This window comes from Crotalus tigris, unplaced genomic scaffold (assembly GCF_016545835.1).
Source record: "Crotalus tigris isolate CLP2741 ecotype Arizona unplaced genomic scaffold, ASM1654583v1 scf7180000018068.1947079, whole genome shotgun sequence".
NCBI lineage: Eukaryota > Metazoa > Chordata > Lepidosauria > Squamata > Viperidae > Crotalus > Crotalus tigris.
This window is the reverse complement of record NW_024096805.1, coordinates 343,968-366,045: the sequence shown is the minus strand read 5'-3', so window position 1 is coordinate 366,045 and position 22,078 is coordinate 343,968. Positions and strand designations below refer to the sequence as shown.

The following is a 22,078-nucleotide window of genomic DNA, read 5'->3' as shown; positions in this document are numbered from 1 at the left end:
ATGTAAATCACAAGACCCTGGAGATGCTGCAACATTCCAGCTGATGGGCGCTTCTTCTGGGCTTAGCAGAAGCACCAGGATCAGCGCCGAGTTCCAGCTGGAGCCTGGTGCTGATCCTGGCGCTTCCGCTGAGCCCAGACAGCCCTGAAGAAGTGCCGATCAGCTGGAAAGCGGCACTGATCCTGGCACTTCCGCTGAACTCTGACAGCCCTGCAGCTCCAGCCATCTCTCACTCAGGCTTGTGCAGTGCTGCCACCGGTTCAGCTCATTCCCCTCCTCCACTACCACTTTTCTAAGATGGTCGCATACCACCTGCCAGATGCCAATGTACCACAGGTGGTACCGGTACCACTGGTTGAAAAGCCCTGACCTAGAGATCTAACTCTCTGCAGTTATTAAAGTCCCTCCTGTCCTTAGGTGCCTCCATTCTCTTTCCAGCAAAAGACTTTTTTTTTAAACCTTATCCAAATCATAGATTTACCGAGAAACATAAATAGTGAGACGGTTTGGTAGAACGGTGCTTCATCAGGAAAACACACCATGTGGGCTTCGGACATAGGATGTATGCCAAGAAGAAAAGAAGAAAGAAAAATATCTTTCTTGCAGAAAAGACCCCAATAGTTGTGAGTCTCTTAGCCTCTCCAGTTATCAATTTTTCCCTGCTGAGAAAAGTCTTGTGTAGAACAGATAGTCCTCAATTTACAACGGTTCATTTAGCAACCATTCATCGTTACAACAGCACTGAAAAAAATAATCTATGACCGCTTTTCCCACTTACGACCATTTCAGCATTCCCACAGTCATGTGATCAAAATTCAGATGCTCGTATTTATGACGGTTGCAGTGTCCTGGGGTCATGTGATCCCCTTCTGTGACCTTCTGACAAGCAAAGTCAATGGGGAAGCCTGATTCACTTAACAACCTCATTACTATCTTGACAACGGCACTGATTCACTTAACAACGGTGGCAAGAAAGGTCATAAAAGGGGGCAAAACTCACTTAACAGCTGTTTTGCTTAACGACAGAAATTTTGGGCTCACTTGTGGTCGTAAGTCAAGGACTACCTGGATATATATCTGACTCCTCTTTCTTCCTTTTTCTTCCTTTTTTCCTTGCAGAAAAAACAGGAAATTTCCCTTTCTACACTAAAGTTCAAAGAATAAAAAAAGAAAAGAAAAGAAAGAAATCTCGCTTCCATGTTTGCAAACCTCATCACTCTTTCAACAAGAGGAAGCTGAGGGCTGACTGGGGCTGTCAACCCTGTTAGAATCTGGAACGAATTTGCACATTATCGTCCACCTACTGTATATTTAATCAGAAAAAGATGCCTCTGGAGTTCCAGTTGCATTCTTTCTCCTCATTTTCCAGCCCGAATCCAGGGCGAAACAGTAAAAGATGATTCCTTATGTTTTTAAAAAAAAAAAAAAAATTCAGCCGAAATGGCTTATTAAAACCAGATTTGGAAAGTATTATAAAATGCTTAGAAGCCCTTTAAAATGTCAACACAGATCCTCCGGAGACGGCTTTACTCAAAATGTCAGTCTGGTTCAAACACCTTATTTTAAGCAGAATGAATTAGCCGAGACCACTTGGCAGTTGTTATCTAAAACAATCAGTTAAGATTGGGGAAACCTTGAGACCTCTTTCTATTTTTATATATAAAAAGTGGGGGGATGGCAGGGAGGGGGGGTGCTCCCTCTACTCAGACCAATTTGGGAAGACGATTACTTAAGGAAGACAAGTTTAATCAAGAACCCTCTTAAAACGAGAGTGGACGAAACTGTTTGCCTCTTGAATCACAGGCCTAATCTTGTGGCCATAACCAGTTTTAAATCCTCTTGGCTGGCCTATATGCATTTTTATCATCCCCGAAACAAATGTACTCGCCTTATCTCACTTTCTTCTGACTAATCTAATCAATTCAGGCACCCCGTTAAAACTGTCCGACTTGCCACCGAGCTCAAAATGCGGGATTCTGTGAATCTGTTTGGCATGAAATCAATAGCTACGGTTAATCCTGCTCTTAAAAGCGTTTTCTTCAATGGCCGGATTTCACATTCGGTAGGAGATATTGACATAATACTTGGGGAGAAATTTGGGATTATGCATTGGAATGCAAAGATTAGAAGAAAACAGAACTCTTTGAAAGTAATTATTCAGGGAGTTTAAGGTTTATAAAAAGCCACTGGTTACGAGGGTAAGAGAAATTCTGCATCTCAGTGCCAATGAATGAGAATGGCGAGGCAGTTGCGAAGAGATGGGTTGCATTCTTTACAGAATGACAGAGTTGGAAGGGACTTTGGAGGTCATCTAGGCCAGGGCTTTTCAACCTTTTCACCCACTGTACCACTTTTAGGATATGGCAACATCCGAGTACCACCAGTCGCCTAGCAAGGTGTCAAAAACTTGATGACTCCCCCCCCCAAAAGGAAAAAAAGTGATAAAGTACAGGTAGTCCTTGACTTACAACAGTTCATTTAGTGACTGTTTGAAGTTACAATGGCACTGAAAAAAGTGCCCCCCAAGCCACAGCCGGGCAAGACACCTGCCTGCCCACCCAGCGGCGCTCTTCCTCCAGTCCGAGGTTTTCATTGTTGTGAGCATTTCTGTTGAGGATTGGCAGCAGGGGGGGTGGGGTGTTTGGTTTTTATTCCCCCCTGTCTGCTGGATGTTTGCAGCAGGTTTTGGTCACTTCACATGACCCTGGGACACTGTGACCGTCATAAATATGAATCAGTTGCCAAGCATCTGAATGTAAATCACAAGACCCTGGAGATGCTGCAACATTCCAGCTGATTGGCACTTCTTCTGGGCTCAGCAGAAGCGCCAGGATCAGCGCTGAGCTCCAGCTGGAGCCTGGTGCTGATCCTGGTGCTTCCACTGAGCCCTGACAGCCCTGAAGAAGCGCTGATCAGCTAGAAAGTGGCACTGATCCTGGCGCTTCCGCTGAGCCCCGACAGCCCTGCAGCTCCAGCTGTCTCTCGCTCAGGCTTGTGCGGTGCTGCCACCGGTTCAGCTCATTCCCCTCCCCCGCTACCACTTTTCTAGGATGGTCGCGTACCACCTGCCAGGTGCCAATGTACCACAGGTGGTACCCATACCACTGGTTGAAAAGCCCTGATCTAGGTCAACCCCCTGCTCAGGCAGGAAGACTTACATCATTTCAGACAAATGGCTGTCCAATCTCTTCTTAAAAACCTCCAGTGTTTGTGGCACCCACAACTTCTGGAGGCAAACTGTTCCACTGACTAATTGTTCTAACCATCAGGAAATTCCTCCTTAATTCTTCTTTATTTCACAGCTTCTCATACGCATCTGATTGTGGCACATTATTTGCAGAGCAATGAATGTGGCATCCTTGCAAGGTGTCACAAGGTCTCCAAAGCCTTCTGAAGCATCGTCAGAACGATCCCTGCCACTTGGGAGAAAAGTGTGCACCATTTGGAGAAAAATGCACACCCTTCGGAGAATGGTTTTGTCGTACAGGAGCTGCTCAACTTACAACCACAATTCATTTATGCTCAAAGAAAACAAGTACGTCAAGAACTACACATCTGGCAATCCTGTTCCCTCCCCTTACCCAATATTTTGCTGATGTTGGAGTTGTGCATATCAGGGAAAGCCTGGAGGATCTTCCGCCGTTCGTCTTTTGCCCACACCATGAAGGCGTTCATCGGGCGCTTGATGTGCGGCTCGTTGCTCCCACGCCCTCTGGATTCTCGGTAAATACGAGATTCTGAGACTCCCGCACTTCCTAAAAAGTTGGGTGAAAGGAGAGATTAGGCAGGGAGCAAATATTATTTCATTTTAATTCATCCTCCCATCATGGACATCTCGTGGAAGATTCATCCCACCTGGATGTTTGAAAATCCAGAATTGTTTATTTCGTAGTCAAACTTGGTAACTTGCGACCAGCTTGGCTTGGCTGCCTTCAATAAAAGCTTGGGCCCATTCATGCAAGTCATGTTGTGGTAGCCTTCTTCTTGCAAAGAGTTAGTGGCATACAAGTAGTCCTCGACTTACAACCATTCATTTAGTGACTGTTCGAAGTGACAACAGCACTGAAAAAAAGCAACTTATAATGGGTTTTCACACTTATGACTGTCGCAGCAGGCCTGTGGTCAGGTGAACAAAATTCAGACACTTGGCAACTGGCATGTACTTACGACGGTTGCAGTGTCCCAAGGTCATGTGATCCTCTTTTGCAACCTTCTGACAAGCAAAGTCAATGGGGAAGCAGATTCATTTAACAACCGTGTTACTAACTTAACAACTGCAGTGATTCACTTAACACCTGTGGCAAGCAAGCTCGGAAAATGGAGCACTCACTTAGCAACTGTTCTCGCTTAGCAACAGAAATTTTGGGCTCAATTGTGGCTGTAAGTCAAGGATTACCTCCTATATGCACTGTTTTGCTTATTGCCTCTGGATCCAAAAGAACCAGTTGCCTGGTCACCTGATCACTACCCTGACACTCAGCACAACATGGGGATCAACAGCCATTGTCCTTGACGGCAGTGTGACTGCCTCCGAAGGCCATCTGCTAGGAATCTATTGGCTTCCTGAAGAAGGTCCCAGAGCCCTGATGGGCTCTAACAACAACAACAACAACAGTACAGTTGGAAGGGACTTTGGAGGTCATCTAGTCCAACCCCCTGCTCAGGCAGGAAACCCTACACCATTTCAGACAAATGGCTGTCCAGTTTCTTCTTAAAAACTTCCAGTGTTGGAGCATTCACCGCTTCTGGAGGCAGGTTGTTCCACTGGTTAATTGTTCTAACTGTCAGGAAGTTTCTCCTTAGTTCTAGGTTGCTTCTCTCCTTGATTAGTTTCCACCCGTTGCTTCTTGTCCTGCCTTCAGGCGCTTTGGAGAATAGCTCGACTCCCTCTTTGTGGCAGCCCCTGAGATATTGGAACACGGCTATCATGTCTCCCCTCACCCTTCTCTTCATTAGATTAGACACACCCAATTCCAGCAACCGTTCCTTACATGTTTTAGCCTCCAATCCCCTGATCATTTTTGTTGCTCTTCTCTGTACTCTTTCTAGAGTCTCAACATCTTTTTTACATCGTGGTGACCAAAACTGGATGCAGCATTCCAAGTATGGCCTTACCAAGGCATTGTAAAGTGGTATTAACACTTCACGTGATCTTGATTCTATCCCTCTGTTAATGCAGCCTAGGACTGTGTTGGCTTTTTTGGCAGCTGCAGCACACTGCTGGCTCATATTTAGGTGATTGTCTACTAGGACTCCAAGATCCCTCTCACAGTTACTACTATTGAGCAAGGTACCCCCTATACTATACATGTACATTTGGTTTTTCTTACCTAAATATAGAGCCTTACTTTTTTCACCATTGAATTTACAACAGTTCTCCGTGGAACTTCAGTGACTCTAGTCTATTTATTCCTAAGGAGATTTTTCAAGAGGCAACTGGACTTCCTTTGTTTTTCCTTGAAGATATTTCGCTTCTCAGGTAAGGAGCTTCTTTAGTTCTGACTGAATGGTGGCAAATGGAATGTTTTATATTCCTTGCGGTCATCTCCACCATTCTCCAGTTGACTCTTGAAAAAGGACCTTTGGGACAACCATGGCCTGGATGACTGAGAATCTCCATAGCCATCTAGTCTAAGTTTATTTCTTTCTTCGCCAGGTTACGGTGCCAAATCTGTCTTTTGTCTGGGTTCAGACTCAGCCAAGGACTTTGCAGGAAATAAGGAAAAAAAAATTCCACAGATTGAAAGCATCCCACCCCCCAACCTTTGCTGAGTTAATGTTTCTTTCCATGCTTGAGGAGGAAAGATCTCAAGGCTCTTTCTTCACTGATAGTGTGTGCCCAGGCACGGCTGGAAAGAAGGCAAAAAGCCGGGGCTACTGACCGTCGGAGTCTCCGCTCATGTTGAAATCTATCATCGCGTGGCTAAATTTCCCATCTTCGTTCTGTTTGACTGCCAGCTGTTGAGTCAGATTCTCCAGTGTCGTTTTGTCCTGGATGAGGAAAGAAAAGAGAATACAAAGCCGTCTTTTATTAATATGCAATGAAGCCGCAACATAAATACGTAATTTGAAAGGTTTCTTGGGGGAAAGAAGATTAGCATATAAGAAAAACTTGTTGAGCTGGGAAAATAAAGTAATGGGGAAAGTAACAATCTTTTTTTTTTAGAAAGGAATTAAGAATTACGATTGTGGATATTCATTCTTCTCGGCAAAAGAATGGGGTTTTTTGGCTAATGATGTGCAAATCCCCAAAACTTTGTGAAACTCAGATTGTTATAATAATTATTTGAATGCCCAAACTCCAAATAGCTTCTCGGAGTCGGGCGGCCTTAACAATCCTAATAAAGCATTATTTTCTTTATATTGTGATGTTAGCTGCTGAGAATCGTTTGTTGGGTGGGGTGGACCTGTAAATTGATTGGCTGAATGAAGAAATAACATTTTATTTTTTATTTTTTTAAAAAAAGGCCAAATGGTTCAACTAACAGTTATTGAATTGCAGCAAAATTTTGTTTCGTTTCTTATTCATCAACCCAAATAAAAGTTGTTTATTTTTCTGATATTTTGTTTAATCAAAACAGTAAGGCAAAGACAGCACTGAATCAAGCTCAACTCCCGCTGACTATGTCCATACTTTTTCTGCACTGATGAGGTTGCATGGATTTGTTTATAGATAAGACATGCAATATGGGAAGAAGAGATAATTTGTTGTATTTTAAGATAAGGTGGTAAGTTACACTAATAATATCATTTATATTGTATTTGTGATGAAGTGGGAAGTCATTTCTTTGTATACAGGTAATCCTCAATTAATGACTGTCATCAAATCAGTGTGATCATCAAATCAGTGCATGAGATAGTATGGCAAACTTTGGCCTTCTGTTCTGAAAATTAAATTACATTTCAAGTCTTTCCTATTAAATATATGTCCAGCAATTCCAACTCCCCAATTCTGTAGCTATTCATCTAGCCCTTACTGGGCCAATCGGCCTTATTTTTTTAATCACATTTATATCCCACTATATGATAGAAAGATCAAAGGACAATCTAAGAAAATGGGGGTACCCAAGAAGATGCTCTGTGTGAATGCAGAGAAAACCCATCCATCCCACATTTTCTATGGTGCATACAATGCCCTTCAACATGCAAGGAGTAAGACCTCAGGCTGGCGAGAGAAGATGCTATCAACATGGTCCAATACTGGGCAAAAGCCATTTAGTTTTAATCCTACTTATTTTACTTCCTTTTAAACCTGCTATATTTTTATGACCTATTTTATGCCAATTTTACTTGCTCAGTATCAAATGTTGTACCTCTATAATGTGTAGGTGCTTGTGACCCAAATAAAGAAAGATCTCACCCCAATCCCAAGTAGATTCCCGTCAGTCCACAAAAGAAGACAATAATTAAATCACAAATAATACAAAAATACAATGCCTACAGACATCAAACATCGATACACAAGTGCCATCCAGAAAGTAGCAATAGCAGCAGCACTTATATACTGCTTCACAGTGCAGTATACAATGTCAGCCTATTGGCCCCAACAATCTGGGTCCTCATTTTGTCGACCTCAGAATGATGAAAGGCTGACTCAAACTTGAGACTGTAAGGATCGAACTCCAGGCAGTGGGCAGAGTTAGCCTGCAATACTGCCCTTTAACCACTGTGCCACCAGGGCTTCAGCTGTGTCTTCAGCTGTTTCTGGAAGAAGGAGCCAATCAAAGGTCTTTTCCTTCATACCTGATGGCCTCCAGCTTTCCATTCATTCTGTCAATCACTGTACTCCAGGTTCTTTTGAGTTTTCCCTTAATTGGGGAGCTGGATTAACTAGGGCAGGGCAGTTGTAAAACAGCCATAAATTGTTTGGAACTCTGGCATGCATCCACACAATTTTTTTGAACACAAGCTTCCTATAAGCCCATGTTATGCCTCAAAGAACTATGAAACAACATTGAGCACTAAGGACATAGCTCAGAGTGATATGTCTTTGTTTAGCCTTTAGATAAGCAGGCAGAGCTGGGGGGCAAGGTGGAGATAAGTGCATCATCAGCTGAGAGTCATTACATTCCCACAAATGGTCCAAGTTCAACCCCTCCCTTATTTGGTGCCAATTTACTTTTGAACTTTAGTTGACTAGATTCGTGGTGCTGCAGCATAATGGATGCTCCTGATTCTTTGCACCTGACATTATTGCAAGGTTACCCAATCTTGACAATTTTAAGATAAGACCTTTATTCTCATTCTCTCTCTCTCTCTCTCTCTCTCCTTCCCTCCCTCCCTCCCCCCCCTCTCTCTATATATGCCTGTTAGGCTTTCTCTGAGTAGGAATCCTGCAATCCTAAGGCCGGAAGATGCTTTCATATGCATTTATATGTAGAACTGCCAAACGATCGCGTGGTGAGCGCACAAGACCTTCTATTTTCACAAGTTCAACTGGAACCGCTTTTAGCTGCCTTTCACTGCAGCCTGACACTGGAGTCTCTGTTTCGGGGACAAGGTGACCCCCTCACCTCTCGCTACTCAAACATGCAGTATAATAAAATAATTCAATTAGTCACCATCAAAAGGAAAGCTGAGATAATTCTCAGAGGCTGTCACTCCAAAACAAACCATGTCAAAACAGTCAGCCATGCTTTTATGGTGCCCCTCCGAGCCATGACTTGTGTGAACCTTCAGTCAATCTTGGTGCTGAGGAAAGGGAGAAAAATGGCACGTGGGAATCGTGGCGGAGCAAGGGAGGTGAAAAGTGAGTTGCAAAAAGCTTTAATTATAAAACAAATCAGGCGGAGATGGCCCCAATAGTTACACTGAACCAATCAAGTAGCAAAACACTGTTTCCCCCACCACCTCTCTCTCTTTCTATATATATATATATATCAGAAACATTCGCATGAACAAAATACATTATTTGATCTGAAAACAAAAGACCTGCTAGTCCACAAATTAAATGATTTGAATCAAAGACGGGACAACTTTTCAAGTCATGTCTCTGCTGGGATGTAGAAGGGGGTTAGAGGGGAAGAAAAGTGTTAAGTTTTTAAAAGGCCTAATTAATGGGGGTTACATTATTTCCTCAATGCTCATTTCAACTTGTGAAACAGTAAGGTATTTCTGGACTATTCTACGAAACCCAGTGCTATTATTTACAGAGATTAGAAAAGGGAGATGAAAAGTCATCACCCAGTGCAGGGGTCTTCATACTTGGCAACTTTAAGACTTGTGGACTTCAACTCCCAGGATTCCTCAGTCAACTAGGGCTGGCTGAGGAATTCTGGGAGTTGAAGTCCACAAGTCTTAAAGTTGCCAAGTTTGAAGACCCCTGATCCAGTGGAATCACTTGAAGAAGAGATATTGTCTTATAATAAGCTACACAAAAGAATACAGTAGTCCCTGACCTACAACTACAACTGAGCCCCAACATTTCTGTTGCTAAGTGAGACAGTTGTCAGCTGAGTTTTTCCTCATTTTACAAGTGATGTTGGGCGGCGAACAATCATAAAACAATTAAAAAACCATTAACAACATAGTACCATAAGAAAGGCTGAACACCAAAGAATTGAGGCCTTTGAACTATGGTGCTGGAGAAGACTCCTGCGAGTCCCTTGGACTGCAAGGCGTTCAAAACAGTCAATCCTGGAGGAGATCAACCCCAACTGCTCTTTAGAAGGCCAGATCCTGAAGTTGAAACTCAAGTATTTTGGCCACCTAATGAGACGGAAGAACTCACTGGAGAAGGGCCTAATGCTGGGAAAGATTGAGGGCAATAGAAGAAGGGATGACAGAGAATGAGATGGCTGGAGGGAGTCACTGAAGCAGTAGGTGTGAACTTAAATGGACTCCAGAAGATGGTAGAAGACCTGGAGGAACGTTGTCCATGGGGTCGCGATGGGTCGGATACGGCTTCGCAATTAACAACAACAAAACAAGCCTTCCATCCTTCCGAGGTAGGTAAAATGAGGACCCAGATTGTTGGGGGCAATGTAAAATATATATATATACATTGCTTACTGGTGTACACCACTTAGAGAGTGCTTGCACTTAAAGCGGTATATAAGTCTCATAAATAAATAAATAAATAAATAAACAGTACAAAGCTACGTATATGTGGCAGTTGAGGAAAAATAGCCATCATAAATGTCAATATAGCCAGGAAATGGGCCCTTCACAAACTCAGGGCCCCAGACCAGGACACATAATATAGTCTCCAAGGCCTGATGAAAGACCAGCAAAGTTGGGATCATCCTGATCTCTGAGGGAAAATGTGGCGGAAAGCAGGCAGCAGCGAAGGCACTTCTAGTCCTGTCCAGCCGACATTCCTTGGCTGACAATCCCATAGCATGCCCAACCTGTCAGACCAAATTCGACAGGTAGCAACCATTGGGAGAAGACAATCCCTCAGGTAACCCAATCCCACTTCAACATTTCAAGTTTCAACATTTCAACATTTCATGTTGTCTTCCGTCTGGCTTTCAGTTCTGTGGGGCAGCTCTGAAATTCGAGATCCTAAATCTAATTCTCCAATAGGAGCTTTCCTCTTCAGATGCCAAAGTGGATTACTTCAAAACATGGCCAACATTTTTGCTGTATTCGGAAGGCTTCCTGTTTATAAAACTGAGGTTGCCTCGGACTTCAGTTCATGCTAAAACACCCTCTTATTGCAGCTTTTTTCACCACACTTCAAATTAAGTGCTGCTTCTTGGTCTATTTAGTCCTGCTCAGGATTTGGGTTCTGAACTTTGAAGGCCACATAATTTAACAGCATGAGGGCCCAAACCCAATAGCTAAGTCATTCAAAGAAGAGAGAAAAAGACCTCAAAAACACCGTGAGGCAAAACAAGAAGCCATGGATTGAATTAGACCAGAAGTTGTGGGTGCTCCATCATAGGACGTTTTTAAGAAGAGATCGGACGAACATCTGTCTGAAATAGTATAGGGTCTTTTGCCTGAGCATGGTGTTGGACTAGATGACCTCCAAGGTCCCTCCCAACTCTGTTATTCCGTTATTCTAGTCTGAGAGTAGTATGTGCTGAATTACATGCTTCGCAGGAGAGAATTTTAATTCATGGGCATGCCATCCTTCAGTCAACAAAAGGAAAAAGATCTGCTTTCCCCATCCCATCCCACTCACAAATTAACTAGGGACAACCCACCTCCCTTTGGCAAAATCCATTTAGCAATTTCAAAAAGGGGAAGCACAATGGTTTCAGATTTGCCCGTTAATCATGGCTAACCGCACAGAACAGAGTCAGTTTTAAAGCATGTTGGGACTCTTCATGATTCAACTGTTTGGTTGTGCCCACCTCCACAGGAGAGAACGTCAATTCTGAAAATATTTGTGACACTGTTTTGGACCATGACGTCCAATGATGAATCAAAGAGCTGGGCACCACCACAAAATAAGTCCAGGGATTTTGTTACAGCATGGAGCTGAATGTCCTGGATGAGAAGCAAAACAACTGATTAGACTTGATGAAAAATTTTTGGGTTCTCCCAAAGCTCCTCTGAAGCTTCTCTCACCTAATGTCATCTTGACATGTCACTTTAGCTGTATTTTGGTGACATATTTAGTTCTATATTTCAGCTACCCTCTTGGCACTCATGTCACAACTTGGCAACATACAAAACTCTACTTCTTCTAAGTTTGCAGCAGCATAGTGATCCTGTAAGGTGGTTTAGCTGAGAGAGGGTGACTCTCCCAAAATCACCTGGTATAGAGAGCCATTACTTTGGAGAAACTACAGGTAGTCTTCAACTTACGACCACAATTGAGCCCAAAATTTCTGTTGCTAAGTGAGACATTTGTTAAGTCAGTCCCCCCCATATTCTTGCCATAGTTAATAAGTGAATCACTGCCGTTGTTAAGTTAGTAATATGGTTATTACGGGAATCTGGCTTCCCCCTTGACTTTGCTTGTCAGAAGATTGCAAAAGGTGTGTCAACGCTGCTAACATCGGATGTTCTTGCTTTGACAATATATGAAGATGCAGCCAATTTCCCCTTAACGTGTGTTACTTTTAAAGTTAGAATTAAATGATACGGGGGGGGGGGGAGGAAGAATGTGTATGGGAATTAGTTAGACATAACCACATCGTAGTAGAGTGTTTTTTTTAAGGTTGTTTGAAATAAGAGATGATAAGAAATGGCGGGTTGAAGAACTGGAGGGAAGGTCTGCATTTCAAACTAATTGGAGAATGTGATTTATGACTGTTAATTAGAGGAGGGAATTGTGCTTTGATACTATGTGTTTAGGGGAGGAGAATTCAGATTTCGGCTTCGATCATGTACGTGCCGATGCCAAGCAACTTGAATAAAGATTCTTTAAGGTAAACAATGCCTCGAAATTCTTTGAAGAGTTTCATCTGTCGGAACCATGACAAGGTGATTATGTGGCCCTGGAACACTGCAATCATCATAACTATGATCCAGTTGCCAAGCATCGGAATTTCGATCACCTGACCATGGGGATGCTGCAACGGTCGTAAGTGTAAGAAATAGTCATATGTCATTTTTTTCAGTGCCATTGTAACTTCAGATGGTCACTAACCGAACAATTGCAAGTCGAGGACTATCTGTATTCCGAGGCAATTGATAGTCTGATAGTCTATATTCAGCGACCTCAAAACATGCCACTGCATATGTGTCTCTGAATACAGATAGTATTCAGAGTATCTGTATTCAGGCTATCTGTATTCAGAGGCACATGTGCAATGTCATGTTTTGAGGCCGCTGAAAATCAATGGCATGGTTTTCGCCACACTGTGATGGAAGGACATAACACAAGTTGTAATCTGTAGGCGATGGGTATATTTTTAAAGTGGCAACTTCCCTCCTGAGCAAAATTAAGGAATAAAGAGGAAATGCTGGTCTCCATCTATAGACATGACATGACTGCCCAGTTTTCATATTCTGACTTGCTATGTCCTTGTTGGCTATCAAAAGATTCTCCATCGCTGGTGGACCTCCAGATTTGAAAGAAGCTTGGCCTTCCTCATTTCCCTCGCAGGACTCCACAGCCAACACGAAAGCAGGCAAAAATGCTCTATTATTAGACTGAACCATATGGAAGGTGTCTTTCGAACGACATGGACTGCCATCCGGATGTCTCATCCACAGTCATTTTTTTTTCTTTCCAGCAGCACCGATTTGGGATTCGGTTGAATTCACTGGATGTACACAGAAGTATTTCAGATTAACTGGATGATAGATCAAAGTTTAAATGCATCCTCCCCTCTTCCCTGCTACCTCCCAGCCCACACACATACTTCCAGTCCAGGCCAATAATATTCTGCCACAGGACTGGGCCAAGTGGGAGCTGCCCTGACAATTGGAACGCTCCTATTTAGACGTCCTTTTGGCTGGTGCATTTGGCAAAATCCTGGAGAGTGTGTGAACTCAGTAAGGGCAGAGTTTGCCAAAATGTAGACCTTCCCAACTGCATAATTCAAGGCTCAATTTTCATTTCGGCTTCTTTCGGCTACAAGATTGAACTCTTTTCTTACGCTGCGCCGTCCCAAAGATAGGCGCACATGCCATTCATATTTGTTTGCTCTGTGAGCATTTTTGTTCACACTTATGGGGATACATGCCAGCCTGGCGTGCCAAGAAGCTCCCCAACCTCACGGTCTGTTCTGCTTGATGCCAGATATACTGAGAAACCAAGCTAAGAAGATGGAAGGAAGTGATTTATGGAGAAACCCTAAAGATTCTGCAAAAACCTGACTTCTAATCTGCACAAACAGAACTGTGTTAGGCTTAAGCAATTGTTGCCTTGTGATCATGTTAAGGCTCAGCAAATGCAACAGAAATCCTGAAGATATCTGGAGGGTATGTCATGCCACCTAGTCAACATGTCTGAAAGCCTTAGCTTCTTTTGTTTTCTAATCAGGAGTGGGTACGACATGGGGTGGAATGAAAAACGGAATCAGCCTAGAATCCCTATGTAGCCACAAGCGAACTAAGATACAGCCCTGCTTGTATTTAACCCCAAGCAGGTGTTAACCATTAGTTGAGAAGATTCTTGTGCATAGGCATGTTTAGCAATAGATCAGCCGAATTGTACCTTAAGGTGTGGACGGTGGACCACATTTGATAGTTAAATAGCAGTACGACACATTTGGTAGTAATATATACAAGGTGGTAGTATACACAAAGAGTCCTGGACTTACAACCATTTGTTTAGCAACTGTTCGAAGTTACAACTGTACTGCAAAAAAGTGAAGTAAGCAGTGGGGTATCACAAGGTTCCATCTTAGAGCCAGTACTCTTCAATATCTTCATAAATGAATTTGATAACTTTGATCATCACATTTGCAGATGACACTAAACTGGCAGGAATAGCCAACACTCCAGAAGACAAGCTCAGGTTCCAAAAAGATGTCGACAGACTTGAACAATGGGCCCTATCCAAAACATGAAATTTAATATGGGGAGAAGCAAGGTTTTACACCTAGGCAGGAAAAACCAAAGGTACAAGTACAGATTAGGCGAAACCTGGCTCAAAAACAGTAACTGTGAGAGGGACCTTGGAGTCCTAGTGGACGATCATTTAAACATGAGCCAGCAGTGTTTGACAGCAGCCAAAAAAGCTAATACAATCCTTGGTTGCATAAACAGAGACATAGAATCAAAATCACATGAAGTATTAGTACTGCTTTATAAAGGCTTAGTAATGCCACAGCTGGAATACTGCATCCAGTTTTGGTCACCACATTACAAAAAAGATGTTGAGATTTTGGAAAAAGTGCAAAGAAGAGCAACTAAGGTGATTAAAGGGCTGGAGACAAAAATATATGAAGAACAGTTGCAGGAATTGAGTATGGCTAGTATAGAGAAAAGAAGGACTGGTGGGGACATGATAGCTACTCCAGGATTTGAGGAGCTGCCACAAAGAAGAGGGGGTCAAGATATTTTCCAAAGCAACAGAAGGCAAGGAAAGAAACAATGGTTGGAAACTAATCAAGGAGAGAAACAACCTGCAATTAAGGAGAAACTTCCTTAACAGTGAGAACAATTAACCAGTGGAACAGCTTCATCACTGGAAGTTTTTAAGAAGAGACTGGACAGCCACCTGTCTGAAATGATATAGGGTCTCCTGCCTGAGCAGGGGGTTGGACTAGAAGACCTCAAATGTCCCTTCCAGCTCTATTCTGATTAACCGGTGCTTGCACTTATGGATGTCACAGCATCCTCACAATCACATGATCAAAATGTGATTGTTTACAACAGGCATGTATTTACAATGCTTGCAGCATCCCAGGTTCATGTGATCACTATTTGGGAGTCTCCCAGCCAGCTTCCAACAAGCAAAGTTAATAGGGAAGCCAGCTTTATTTAACAAACACATGATTCATTTAACAACTGCAGTGATTACTTAAAACCATAGCAAATAAAGGTTGTGAAATCGGGCACAACTCACTTAACAACCACCTTGCTTAGCAACAAAAATTCTGGTCTTCATTGTGGCCGTAATTCGAGAAATACCGATATATGCTTGTGGACTGGAATCTCATGCCAGCATCATGTAGGCTCAACAAATAACTACCATTAGACTGCCATCTTTTGTCTCCAATTGTTGCATCAATAACAAATGTTCCCCCAGAGAGGATCAGTTGTTGTGTTGCACTTGCAGTTCACAGGGTTGTTCAAGTTAGGCACAAAAAATGATAAAACGCTTTCCACTGTTGACTCAGTTATTATCAATGTCTCTTTTGGCAGCCTTGTTTTATTGTTTTCTACTGTACTAATGAACAGGGAAACAGCAACAAAGAAGGACTTTAACCTTTTGATTATATAAACTCCCCAGACCACCAAAGCAGAGGAAAGATTATTTTTTAATGTAACTAAGATTTATCAGCCAGGGGATTTTTTTTTTTTTTTGTATTGAAGTTGAAAAAACAATGCCTTCTCCAGACCTTCAAACTCACCCTTACTTATCCAGAATCTCTAACAGTCATACACACACACACACACACACACACACACACTTCCCAAATTTATTTTTAGGCCCATTTGGGCTGAATTTTACAGCAATTCCGTTTTAAAGTATTATCTAACCCCCTCACTGAATACGATAGTAAGCTTTTAAGAGGTGTCTTTACAGAATTCCCTAACCCAGTGGTGGCAAACCTATGGCATACGTGCCAGAGGCGGCACTCAGAGCCCTCTCTGTTGGCACGCGTGCCACTGCCACCAGCAGCAGATCCATCAGGCCGCCACCACTGCCTGGAGCAGGAGCCCCACCCAGCACAAAGGAGGTGAAGCAGCCAACTAGCAAACTCAAGCAGAGGTGGTAGAGCAGAGGTCACCGACCATTGTCGATTGGTGGACTGGAAGAAAAGGGAGGGGGAAGCATTTTACATGTGTGCGTGTGCACACGGGGCCGCCAGCACGCATGCGCTGCAAATGGGGCGGGGCTAGTGCCTGCGTGATACTCACTAGCCCTGCCCCGTTCTTGCATGGTGCAGCGCCTTGTATCTGCACCCTGTGGTATGGTGGCGGTCGTTTTGCGCCTTGCAACATGGTGACCCATTTTTGCGTCCCCGGTTTTTGCATGCCAGAGGCAGCACTCAGAGGCACCTCCCTGCCCCCCCCCGAGGGCACCACAATGCTGATGCGGCCCTGGCACTTTGTGATAAATAAGTGGGTTTTGGGTTGCGGTTTGGGCACTCGGTCTCTAAAAGGTTCGCCATCACTGCCTTAACCCATAAAGAGAAGCAAAGCTGCAATAAATACAGAGAGAATGAATCCATAATCCGTATAACTAGAGTTTGTAGCTGGTTTCTAGAACCTCGCTCTTTATAAGTGGGGGGAGGGACTGGGAAGTTCAGAGGTGGGAATTTCAAATGGTAGCTAGGTTTTATCCTCTACACCACTCCAGAGGGGAGCTCGATGGCTCTATGGTTAACAAGTTGAGCTTGTCGAATGGAAAGCTAATAACCCGAGTTTGAGACCCGAGCGCTGGGCGATGGGTGAGCTCCTGTTCCTTGCCCCAGCTCCTGCCAACCTAGGGCTGTCCAATCTCTTCTTAAAAATCTGCAGTGCTTGAAAGCACCCCCAGAGGGAGAAGTGATTGGGAAAATACTGGAATGTGCAGAAATGAATAGACTAACAATGACAATTAAAGATAAGACAGAGTCAGACTACTATGAAATCTGGGGAACTTTTTATGATTGACTGAAAAGAGAATATGGTTAAAAGATAATTAACATCAATTTAGATGGAAGAAGAAGGAGCAGATAAGGAGGGAGACCCAGGTGACACAGTATTGAATAACTGGAGGTTGTATAAATGTTTATAGAAGTATATACCAAGAAGGTTAGATAAAAAGAAGTATTAATCTTATTGTATATAATACAGGTAGAGAAATTTGGAGAGAGGAGTTGCTCGGACATTACCCCTGAATTGTATCTGAAGAGGGATGAGAGGGAAGAAAGGAGAGGAGAGAGAAAAGAGTAAAGGAGGGGAGAAGGAAGTAGGAAGGTTGGAGGAGAAGAGGAGAAGTGGGGAGAAAGGGGAGGAGAGCGGTGAAGGAAAGAGAAGAGGAGAGGAAGAAGAGGGAAGTAGGGAAGAGAAGAAAGGGAGAAAGAAGGTAGAGAAGAAGGAGTGTGGATATGGTGAAAGGGGAAATGGGCGAGCAACACCAAAAGTCATGTGTATGTATTTATTGCATTTTATTAAAAGTATCTTATAAATGAATGTTAAAAGAATGTATGTTAACGTCTGATAAATATTACTGTATATGTATGGGGGAGAGTTTGGAAAAATAAAAAATTATTAAAAAAACAAAACCTGCAGTGCTGGAGTACCCACAAACCTCCGGAGGCATTAACCTGTCTTACAGATGCAAGGATGCAGGTTTAACAGATATTTTTGGTGTGAAATCACAGCTCTCAGGGTAATTCCAATAAGACGTATTTTCTTTCAGATGGGATAATACGAGCTCTGTTGCATTACATTGTTAGGTGTGTAATACGTTTCTTTTGTCTATAGATATTTGAATTGTTTTTACGTTGTTCTATGTTTCTGGCAAGTTTTTATGTCTTTTGAGAAAGGGGGTGATATAAATTAGATAAATAGATAGAAAGACGGATAAATGAATACATAGATCAGACACGTCAAACACAAGGCCCGGGAGCAGGATGCGGCCCGCGAAGTGGTTTCTAAATAAAGTTTAGCAATGAGAAATATTAGTCAGGGTTTTCCTAAAAGGTTGCCAGGTATTCCTGCCTCTGCTACATAGGGCCAACTTTTGAAAGAAGAGCAGCGCGAGATCATGGCTGATAAAAGAGGTTGGATAGTGGAGAGTGATGCCTTTGGATATTAAAAAGGAGAATCTACAACAGACATATCAAACACAAAACCCGGGGCCCGGATACGGCCTGCGAAGTGGTTTCATGTGGCCCACGAAGCCATCCTGGAAACAGTGAGGGAATGGCCCCTGTTGCCTTGGCTCTGGCCCAGGCCGGCCAGGAGCCAATGTACAATTTTGTGGTGGCCATCTAGGCTGAACTGCATTCAATCTTAGCTCTACAAGGCCGTCTGGAAACAGCAAGGAACCAACCCCTTGCCGCAATGGCCCCGCCCCCCCCGGATGCATGCTGAGGAGGTGTCACCCTTTATGAGGAATGAAGAAATGCACCATCGCCTGGAAGTGGCCAGCAAATGGCCCTCACCTACTTCACATATCCGGCTTAATGGGCTCTGCCCGGTCCCACCCCTTTCTGCCAGAGACCCTCAGATCTGTCCCACTCCTGCTCAGGCCCCCACAGGCACCCTTGACATGAATGATGTAGAGCTGGTCACGCCCACCTAGTAGACCACACCCATTCTATCCACGCCCACCCAATAGGCTGCACCCACCCTGGCCATACCCACCTGGCCCCCCCGAGGGCAACCGCAATGCTGATGCGGCCCTCAATGAAATTGAGTTTGACACCCCTGACATAGATAGATAGATAGATAAGATAGATAGATAGATGGATGGATGGATGGATGGATGGATGGATGGATGGATGGATGGATAGATAGATAGATAGATAGATAGATAGATAGATAGATAGATAGATAGATAGATAGATAGATAATCACAGCTGCATATACTGTACATTCAAGCCCAATTAGGATCCATGATAGTTGAATGCAATTAATATTCTCCCTAATACTGTTATCTTCTTAAAGCAGGGCTCTTCAAACTTGGCCCTTTTATGACTTGTGGACTTCAACTCCCAGAATTCCTCAGCCAGGCACGTGTGCCTGGCTGAGGAATTCTGGGAGTTGAAGTCCACAAGTCATAAAAGGGCCAAGTTTGAAAAGCCCTGTCTTAAAGCTTAATTTGTAGAATGGATCCACCTTGTTTCCTTCCTCTTGTTCAGATGCCAAAGGAAGGAAAACCTTCGACATCGAAGGGTTAACATTTCAATGAGAAGCCAAAAAGAGCGAAGAAAATTGCAGCCCACACAGGATAGGGAGTCCTCACTTTCATGTAAACAGGAGGTCAAGACCCAGGCTGTGCTTCGCTGGCAATTGTTTACTAAACAATAGAGTGACTCAGTTACTTAGCCATACTGCACATGTCAGACCTGGCTCGACATCCATTCTATCACCCGCATGGCTTCTCTGGAACATGTTACAGAAATGGCACATTTTATTTTTCTCAAGGCCTTTAGGGCAACACATTGTAATCCACCCCTCTCCACCCCCTCTTCCTCCCTTCTCAGTGCCTGATGGATTTGGCTTGGATCATTTAGGACAGAGTTCCCCAATCTTCCCGGCTTGACAGCCCGGGAAAACGGAGGTGCAGGGAAATGTGCACGCATGCAGCCCACGCATGCATGCACAAATGGGCATGTGCACAGTGGCACTAACGCATGTATATACACAAGCAGGATGCAAGCACCCATGGCAGCACGCTGGCGCCCGAGCGAACGGGCTGCTGCGGCCTGCATGCATGCGCAAATGCGCTGTTAGTGCCCACGTATTGCTGGTGGCATGCATGCATGCGTAAACGGGGCTGCTAGTGCCCATGCAGCAGCACTACTGCAAGTGGGGAGGCTCGTCAGCTATTCCCACGACCCGGTGGCCAAGAGGCCATGGCCTGGTACCGGGCCACGGACCATAGGTTGGGGACCCTTGATTTAGGAAATTCAAGACTGTTTTGCTTGGGTGATACCAAACTCTTTCAATTCTGTTGCCACGATTAGCTGATTGTCTCTGGAAATTGACCTTTCTACGTTGAGATCCTCATTAAAAAAAAAAATTCTTTGTTCCTTACGCATGCCTTGCTGGCTTACAACAGACACCTGTAACTACTTGTGAGACTTCCTGTGAATGTGGAAAGCATCAACAAATGCTGTACAACGGAAGCATGTGGAATTAAGTTTGTGAGTAAACTACACAGGCTTTTTTGGTTGATTGATGTGAACATGCACAAGTTTTACTCTGGAAAGGTAAAATCAAATCCCTTCTACACAACCAGTAGTTCCAAAATTAAGTTGTGGGTGCCCCAACACTGGAAATTTTAAAGAAGAGATTGGACAACCATTTGTCTGAAATGGTATAGGGCAGGGGTAGGCAACCTTGGCTCTTTTATGGCTTGTGGACTTCAATTCCCAGAATTCCTGAGCCAGCATGGCTCAGCATGGAAACCTCTCCCTTTCCCCTCAGCATGGCTGGCTCAGGAATTCTGGGAATTGAAGTCCACGAGCCATAAAAGAGCCAAGGTTGCCTACCCCTGGTATAGGGATTCCTATCTGAAGAGGGGATTGGACTAGAAGACCTCCAAGGTCCCTTCCAACTCTGTTATTCTGTTATAGATCCCCCACACTGGAGACCAAGACTCCAACTGTTTGATCCTGATAGATGAGAACATCGGGATTTGTAGTCTCGACGTATTTGGAGTGCATGAAGCATGGAAGATTGACAGAAGAGCTTCTCCAAAAGCAACAGATAATATTGTCATTGTACCATCTGAATCTGAAAGATAGAGGGGCCCATGAATGATATCTAAATATATGACCTCTATGATCAAAGACCTGGAGGCTAAAACATATGAAGAACGGTTGCAGAACTTGGGTTTGGATAGTCTAAAGAAAAGAAGAAATAGGGGAGACATGATAGCAGTGTTCCAGTATCGGATGCAGAGAGGGTCAGGTTGTTCACCAGAGCACCAGAGGGAAGGAAGAGAAACAATGGTTGGAAACTGATCAAGGAGAGAAGCAACCTGGAATTAAGGAGAAACTTCCTGACAGTGAGGACAATCAACCAGTGGAACAGCTTTGCCTTCAAAAATCATGGGCGCTCCATCACTGGAGGTTTTTAAGGACAGTCATCTGCCTGAGATGGTATAGGTTCTGCTGCTTGAGCGGGGGGCTGGACTAGAAAACCTCCAAGGTCATGTCCAGCTCTATTCTATTCTATTCTATTCTATTCTATTCTATTCTATTCTATTCTATTCTATTCTATTCTATTCTATTCTATATTCCATTCCATTCCATTCCATTCCATTCTATATTCCATTCCATTCCATTCTATTCCATTCCATTCTATTCTATCCTATATTCCATTCCATTCCATTCCATTCCATTCCATTCCATTCCCATTCTATTCTATTCTATTCTATTCTATTCTATTCTATTCTATTCTATATTCCATTCCATTCCATTCTATATTCTATTCTATTCTATTCTATTCTATTCTATTCTATTCTATTCTATTCTATTCTATTCTATTCTATATACCACAGATCTTGATTTCTCGTGTTTGCACCCACAGCATAAAACTTTGAACAAATAACATACAAAAAGAAGATGGACAGGTATTACGAAATTTAAAGACTATTGTTGCATCTTCAGCGAGAATGAACGCTAGCAAGTGCATGTTCTCTGTCCTGATTCCCTACTGCATTACGTTGCTTAGTGGCAAAGTCTGATACGCTCTTAAGTCAGTCCAAGGTGTGATTCGTTGTTGACCTGCCAAAATATCTGTCTGAACGCACAGACTTTTTAAATATACCATTTTAGAGTTCAGAAAAAAGCATAGGAATTTTGGGAAGTCTAGTATTGGGCTTAATTACACACTC

At 43.4% G+C, this 22,078-nt stretch overlaps 1 protein-coding gene across 1 annotated transcript in view; it reads right to left on the bottom strand.

Moving 5' to 3' along the window:
* Nucleotides 1-22,078, bottom strand: part of SOX5 (SRY-box transcription factor 5) — a gene marked incomplete at its 5' end in the record, with an annotated part of 275,380 nt that overhangs the window by 11,199 nt on the left and 242,103 nt on the right. The window contains 2 exons of the mRNA XM_039347420.1: nucleotides 3,582-3,755; nucleotides 5,883-5,991. Coding sequence (XP_039203354.1) covers nucleotides 3,582-3,755; nucleotides 5,883-5,991 — 283 coding nt within the window. The remainder of the gene's footprint in view (nucleotides 1-3,581; nucleotides 3,756-5,882; nucleotides 5,992-22,078) is intronic.